Source organism: Onychostruthus taczanowskii, unplaced genomic scaffold (assembly GCF_017590055.1).
Source record: "Onychostruthus taczanowskii isolate IOZ18803 unplaced genomic scaffold, ASM1759005v1 scaffold70, whole genome shotgun sequence".
Classification (NCBI taxonomy): domain Eukaryota; kingdom Metazoa; phylum Chordata; class Aves; order Passeriformes; family Passeridae; genus Onychostruthus; species Onychostruthus taczanowskii.
In genome coordinates, this window is record NW_024504787.1 from 1505343 (window position 1) to 1513385 (window position 8043).

Sequence of the window (8043 nt, forward strand, 5' to 3'; positions counted from 1 at the left end):
CAGAACAAATTCACATATATTTTTTTAGATGCTTTAGCCTAGATGAATGTCTTTCTTCTGCTGATCATAGAATCAGCTTCCTTTTCATTTTATCTCTTTTCATCTCCCCTCCCTACCAATGCTATTTTCAGGGTTGGATTTTTAACTTTTCTCATCTTACAGATCTTTTTGACCTCTCCAGCCTCTGTGGGAAGTGTGACTGCTGTGTTAACATCCTTCTGTCCTCCTGAAAACATGGATGTGCTGCAGAGACAGGCACTTCATGCACACCATGAAATTAAAATATAAGAACCAATTTAGAAGGAATCTTGAGAGAGAGCATCAAATCAATCTCTCAGCCCTGGAGCAGGATCCTATCTACTTATATAATCCCCTAATAAATACTGGTCTAGTCTGTTTTACCAAGCCACCCAGGATGGAGGATACACACCTTCCCAGGCAATCAGCTTCGCTATTGTCACTGCTTGAAATTCCCCCAATACCTAATGTAAACCCCCCACAATAGTTTTTCTTATCCAACCCTGTGACTGGGTGTCCCCTGAGCACCTTTATTGTCTTCATCTTCTCTAATAAGTCTTATTTTCCAGGTCTCTTATTGCTGCAGATTGTGCCTTCTTCTTGCTGTGCTTGGTTTCATCTCTAAAAGAGCACATGAAAAGGCTGCAGCTTCATACCCTCCCTCCCTGTGAGGTGGGAAACAGGTGAGTTCTGTGTAATTCAGTGAGACTAGTGTGGTCATGTTGTTCAGGGAAAGCCCCCAAGCACTTCACTAATCATCTTAAATGAAAGGGCATGAAATTAAAATCACCAGAGACAGTCACATCTTCTCATCTTCCTATCTGTATCTGCAGTCCCATATTTAGTCAAATGGCAGAATCACCTCAATCCAGGTACCTCTGCCTGCCTGGGGACATGATTTTATTATTTGTGAGGTTTAAGACTAATAAGAAATTAATTTTGATCCTGAGCAGGCTGCAGTCAGGACATTGATTTCATTTTCACATACCTACTGTGGCATGAGACCATTTCTGAAATGAAAAAGAATTTCTGTGTGAAGATATAATTCTCCCTGGTTTTCTTGTGATATCAGCTTTTTGGACAATGGGGGACCAAGGCTCTTACCCAATGTGATTCCCATTCTTATAGCACTGTGGGCTTAGCTAAGAAGTGGTCCCACTGGACTATTCAATATATTGGGAAATGTCAAAAGACAACTGTCCTTTGAAGAGGTTAGTCTCAAAAGGGAAGGGAGCATGAGGGCACTTCAGTTCTTCCTGTCAATGCAAAAAGTCCTAAAGGATCTGTGTCCAATATGGTGCAGAACAAGAGGATATCTTCAGAGTATGGTATGGTTTCAGTGAGTCAGCACATCCTGATAAAGCCTGGACATGAGGCAGGGAGCCTGTGGGCAATGGCAAGGTGGTCACTGCTGCTTGTCATTAGCCCATCATGAGATGCCAGGGCATGGAAAACTGCTATAAACTTACCTAGTCTGTGACCAGGCTGTCTTGCAACCACATCGATGCTTTCTCTATGCTGTCTTGGTTTAATTTAAAGCCCAGAAAGAAAATAGGAGACTTCCTTATCAACTGCCAAGTGTTTTATATCAAAACCCAAACCCTGGAGTACTGGCTTTGCTGCTCTGATGTATTCAACCCCTAGAACCCTGGACTGAGTCTGCTCCAAGACGTGCTTTGGCAGTCACTTTGCAAACTGAAGCTGCACTCCAGCTTGGAGAGGAAGCTCTCTGCTTTGGAACTGCTGCTTTCTGGTTGTACTCTGGGCATGAGAGCTCCTGACTCTATGATGGGAATGACAAAATGGGAAACCACCCATCAAAAACTCAGCCACAGGGGAATTTCCTGGCTGCTCCTTGCTGTACTTTGTTTCTTTGGGCCTAACCGTGAGAGCATACTCAGGGAGCACAGTGGGAGGACTTTTCAAATGGTTTCCTCTCCATCATCCGTATGGATGGTGGAGGCTGAACGTTGTTCAAAGTCTTTACCAGAGACATACCTGGTATCACCAGGAAAACCAGTCTTATCCCACAGGATGCATGCTCTAAACAGGAGAAAATCAAACATCACTCATGTGAAGAAAAAGGCAAAACCTGTGTTTTAAAAGAAAAAGCAAACATGGGTGTTAGTGCTCAGCAGTGTATATATATAATTCAGAAAACTTGCCCAACCTCTACTTCCCCAATAAAACCCTTTCCTTCCAGTTTATAAAACCCTTGTGGCACACAGTGCTTTGTTGAGTGAGACTTGGCAGCTCCCTGTGCTTACGTCTCATCATGAGGCTATCCCTTGGACTCAGCTTCCTCCTGGCTTTCCTGGACCCAGGTGAGTTTTTCACTGAGACCTGTGGGGTTGTAAGACACAAAAGAGGTCTGGGATTGGAGTGCATTGTGTGTGAGGCAATTGCTGCTATCTGAGCCGTGAACTCCCCTCATCTTGTGGGATTTGCACTGCAGAGGGGTGAGGGCGACTGGTCTTGAGGGGATCTTTGGTCCTATGAGCCAATGTGCACATGAAGGTGTTGGCATTTACAACGTGAGCTCACGGTCTGATTTTCTGTGTCCTCACTGGTGGTATAGCCAGGACAGGCATCAGAGTGAGATTACCCTGAGGCAGCCAGACCTTTAGTAAGCTGAATTGATCTCCAGGATCATTTATTTTATTCATATCCAGGGCTCTGGGACATTTTGGACATAATGTCATCTCAGCTGCCATCTCAGCTCTGCTCCAGAAAAACAAAGCTATCTTGGAGGTCTTGGCTTGCAGCAGATGCCACGGCGACTGCAAGGTGCCCTAGCTGGCACCTGGGTTTAGGGAAGTGACACATGCCTTGGACCTGTTAATCTATGTGCTGGACTCTTGTGGGTGTGTGTCATGGAAAAGGTCCTGTTTGCTCTCTGTTGAAATACATGCTATTCCTTTCTAAGTGTTTCCTGATGAGTATCTGATATTCTGATCTGCTTAAAGTGTTCCAGCAGGTATCTGGTGAAGTGGTTTCCCCTAATGCCTACAAAGAGATATACAAAGAGATAAAGGTTACGGAGAAAGTCTGGAGTTTGTACAGAGTACAGGCTGTACCTGCTTGCAGCTCTTGTTCCCCAGCCACTCAGGTGCCCTTACTCTCTACAAATAAAGAATCTGGGGTCTGTGAATCCAGGAACACCTGAGTGCCTGCCAGGATGAAGGGGCATTTGTAGGGCTGCTGTCATCAGCAGCTCTGAAAGAGCCCAACACATATTGCACAATGAAATATAAGGGAAATGTGAAAAGTGCTGATCAGTGCTGAAATCAAACATCAGTGAAAGAGGAAGTGGGATCCCTTATCCCTGCTGCTCAGGAATGTGTCCTCCTCTCCACAGGGACCTGCCTCCAGTGTGAGATATGTCACAGCATAGGAAAAAGCTGCTCTGGCCCCATGAAAACCTGCACTGGTGGTGAAGACACTTGTGGCATTATTCTGCATGAAGTCCTAATAGGTGAGACATCCTCTAAGCCAGTGTGGCTTTCAGAGTGGGGTGGCCTGGGGACTTGTCTCTCTCTCCCCGCTTCTGTCACTGGTAGTATGGTCCATCCTTGGATAAACTGTTCATTTTTCTTTTATTGACAGATGACCCAGAGATCAGAATAGTCTGGGATAGAAAAAGCTCTTTATTCTTCTATTTTGAGAAGCAGTTTTCTACTGGGAGGGTTTGGTTCTTAGTTGTGGAGGGAAGGACCAAAACCTCATAGTGGGAGGAGACACTGGCTTTTAATTCTGATGAAGGTGAGTAGTTGAGTCAGGAAGTTGGGAGACTGAACCATGACTTACACTAAGCTGCTGATGCCTAGTACTGGGGATACACTGATGATGTGTGGAGAGAGAAGCTTGGCTGTCCTCAAGCAGGGACGGGGTCACCATGCAATCGTGCAGTGCCACTACGGCTGAGCTATCCCCTTATCATCATAATCGTCATCATCATCAATCGGTTTATGTTGGAAGAAACCTTGAAGATCATCTAGTTTCAAACCCCCTGCCCTGGGCAGGGAGACCTTTCACTAGACCAGATTGCTTAGAGCCCATCCACTTGGCCTTGAACACTGCCAGAGATGGGAGACATCCACAGCTTCCCCTGGCAACTTGTTCCAGCGTCTCACCACCCTCACTGTCTAGAAGTTTTTCTTAATATCTAATCTTAATCTACTCTCTTTCAGTCTGATGCCTTTCCCTCAACCCTATTAGTTCATGTCCTTGTCCAAAGCCCCTCTCCATCTCTCTTGTAGCTCCTTTAGGTACTGAAAGTTGCTATGAGGTCACTGGAGGAGCCTGCCCTTCTCCAGGCTGAACAACTGCAACTCTTTCATCTTGTCCTCAGAGGAAAGGTTGTTAACCAGTAACCATGTCCCTGTAGCTGATAAGTCAAAGCTGGTGCTGAGCCCTGACACAGCTGGTCACTCAATTGTGTTAGGCATGGCCTCAGTTGTCACTCAGCCTTAGTGATTTGATTGTTGCCTTTTAAACTGGAGTCTGGCTCATATCCTACCAGCTTTGGGGCTGGCAGTTCCAGTGCCTGCCTTCTGCTGCTGCACCCACGTTTCATCCTTCAAGCACTTCAGCAGACTCCATTTAGCTGTTCTGCTCCCCTTTATACCTTTTGGGCTTGGCTGAGAGGGTAGGCCAGAATTGCCCGTGTCAGGATTCTTGTGGCTGGGATGGACTGTGCACTCTGCAGATTTTACACAGGTTGAGCAAGCTTGTGCTATGGGTCAGAGGCATGTGCCACACCATAATCTCTGCAGTGTCCCGGAGCACTGGTGATGCTTCTCAGGGGGCTCAGGGGTCCCTTTTAGGCCCTGGGACACCTGCCTAGAAGTTGGTACATGAACTAACAGGAGGGGAAGGGAGTTACTTTGTGTTGAATGACTGGGCACTGCCTTCTGCTTCATGACAGGGGGGATGGCCATCTCTTCATCCATCAAGTCCTGCCTGCCATCCCATGTCTGCCACCTTGGTCCTGTCACCGTGAACTATGGGAAGGTGAAAGCAAAGAGCCACTTGGTTTGCTGCACAGGTGATGACTGTCGGACCACATCTGTGTCATGTAAACTATTTATTGTCCTTTTAGCCCATCCCCTCTCTGATCCATCCCATGGTGAGGCCTTCCAGGCTAAGCCATCACCTGTGTTATTCCTCTCATTCTGTTATTGAAACCAGCTACAGGCCATGTCTTTCATTCCAGTGCCACCAGATAATGATGTGCCCAATGGATACCAGTGTCCTGCCTGCTACAGTGTGGACTCCTTTCAGTGCAGCAATGAAGTTGTAAACTGCACTGGATCTGAAGACCAATGTGTTGACCTTGCTGGGTTAATGAATGCTGGTAACTGCCTATCATTTGGGGCTATTTTTCATCTTCTTGGTAAAATGGGTGAAACTAGTCTAAGATAAAGCACTACTGAGATAAGAATGGGCAAAAGATGTGAAATAAAAAAAAGAGGAAGATAGAAGGAACTTAAAGCTGAAAACTGAAAACTTCAAGATGATTAAAGGGGAAGTGTTGTTTCCCTTTCCTTCTTCCTAGTCATGCATGGATAATTGCTGGAATTCTTCATAGCGTGGCATAACTGAGATCAAGAGTGGAACTGTTTTCTTGGGGTAGCCTGGTACATGGGTGTGTAACAAACTTGACTGAGCCCCTGAACCTGCTGGCCCTTGCTAGGATGTATGAGGGTGAGTCTGGATTTAAGCCAGTTGGCAGCTCAGTGGAGGTTCAGGTGGAGCTTTGCAGAAACATTGCTTTCCCATGGGGTAATACCAGTCACCTAGGACAAGACACTGTTGCCGTTGTGCTTCTGCAGGAGGAAAGCCGGGGACAGGTCCCCTGCCTTGTAGTCCAGCCTTTGAACAGCTCCATCAGAAATCTTTTTCCCACCTCAGGTCCTGTAATTACAGAGAGGAAGGTAGACAGCAATTTTTCTGGTCATTCTCATTTCCACCCCTGTTGCAGGTAAAAGACTTCCACCTGTCATGGTCCACCTGTGCTCCAGAAGGCAGGAAAAACCCATGGAAATAAAGGACATAAATACCAGCTGTAGGACCAGACTGAAAAAACAATTATCTTGTATATGGTTATGGATGAAGTTTCTTTGAGTTGATAATATTGCTAGGTGATGATGTGATGCCTGAAGGCCCTTCCTATAGACTTTATTAATGTGCTGTCCCAACCCTGAGTTAGATCATGTTTTACAGAGACAACATGAAGGAAAATAAGAATTTTCATAGTCACAGCAATGAAAATAGAGTGGCAAAATTAATTCAGTGTACGACTGAAATAAAAAATCCTCCCAACTTGTCTTAACTTGATCAGCCACTGTGAATGGAGAAGGATTGTGCTGCGTGATAAACTGTGCAGAGAAAGCAGCAGTGTAGGGGAGCACAGGAAGGTGAGGAGCTAATGAAGTGCCTTTACCTGCTCTTTGTATTTGAGATAAAATTTTCCAACAAAGTATTCCAGACCTGTGTAATCTGCACAGTAGAGAGCAGCACTAGCAAAAGCAAGCAACAGGAGCAAGAATATCTGAATGGGGAGTTAGGCACTCAGTACCTGCTCAGGTCTCCTCTTGTAAATGCTCCAGTGGTAGCAAAGGGCAAGTTCAGGTTTCAGTGGGCCTGTCAGTAGGTTTCTCTCTTGGTTTGGCTAAAATCCTATAAAGACTTTGAGAATGAATTCCTCTTAATAAGTGGCTGAGGCTGTATTGTCATTGAGACTTCTCAATTCCTTGTCAAATCTGACTGAGAGAAAGTCATTCAGTTTGAATGTCATGAGACGGTCAGAGAGAGAAGGAGACAATGAATACCTGATGTATTGTTACACAGCCCTGGTTTCTTTAGGAAGCCAAAGTTTGGGCAGAAGAATCTTTAAACGTGAGAAAGAGAACTACTTAAAGCATTTTCACTTTTTATATTTAAATGCTTAGAATTTTTAAAAGTCATCTTTATTTAGCAGAAAGAAAGGAGACAAACCTTAAATCACTTGTATTTCTAGTCAACCAAGATGGCCTTGCTGATTCCTCAGCTTTATTCAGGGGATGGGAACAGACAGTGCTGGTGGGTTTGGAACCAATTGGATGTAATGAATGGGCAGTTCTTAGCTTGGAAATGGGGACTGCACTGGCCAGGGTGGGATTAATGTTGGGGATTGGATCCCCTGATACATGGTATGCATTTCTTGTATTTCCCCTGCACAGGTGGACTGTCTCTGAAAGCTGCCATGAAGGGTTGCACTACCATTTCTGAATGCAGTATGGTAGGAGATGGAAAAAACAGCCTGGGGATGATGGACATAAAGTTGAAACGGTTCCAATGCAGACCAGCTTCTGCTATGTACAGCGTGGTGTACAGTGCTGGGATTGCCCCTCCACACACGACCTTCCTTCCTGTCCTATCAGGATTCATCCTGGAGAAGGTACTTTTCTGAATCTCACTAGTGCTGCGTTGAGCAAAACCCACAGCAAACCCCAGCAGTGGTTTGCAACTTAGTCCTTTTTGCTGTAGCTTCTTCTGCATGGGGATTTTATTTTCAGATTAGCTTTTCTTTTATATTTTAACTGAATAAAGACAGCACGTACACAATTTTGTTTCCTCATTGATTTGATCTCATTTAAATCTTCATCAGTTCAATTGTGGTTGGTTTTGTGTAGCATTCTCTCAGTGCTTTGTCCATACTGAGACCATACGAGACTGTGTGAAGTCTTCAAACCTTCCCAGGAAGTGAGTGCTCTGAAGCCAACCTTAGAATCTACATTCACAATTTCAATATAAGTGGCAACTTACAAAGCCGCTTTTCCAGGCTCTGAAAAGGACTGGACATGAGTTCCTGAGAAGCTCACTCCTGGTAGAAATGTCACTTTCCCCTTTTCCAGCCCTTGTATCTTGTTTGTCTGAGTAGGAGGAGTCCCTCAGCTCAAAGGGCTGCCTGTGGCCCTGGGCCACAAGTGGTATTTGCTTCAGAGAATAGACACCACAGTAAGCAACCTGCACCCGGCAAAT

The 8043-nt window shown here is 45.3% G+C and overlaps 1 protein-coding gene across 1 annotated transcript; it reads left to right on the plus strand.

The window, feature by feature from the left end:
- Nucleotides 1–2210: 2210 nt before the first annotated feature.
- On the plus strand, nucleotides 2211–7624 carry LOC121345292 (phospholipase A2 inhibitor subunit gamma B-like). Its single transcript, XM_041422064.1, has 5 exons — nucleotides 2211–2342; nucleotides 3377–3493; nucleotides 4946–5095; nucleotides 5234–5374; nucleotides 7242–7624. The coding sequence occupies exons 1-5, from the start codon at nucleotides 2294–2296 to the stop codon at nucleotides 7469–7471; spliced, it is 687 nt and encodes a 228-aa protein (XP_041277998.1). The 5' UTR covers nucleotides 2211–2293; the 3' UTR covers nucleotides 7472–7624.
- The last annotated feature ends 419 nt before the right edge of the window (nucleotides 7625–8043 follow it).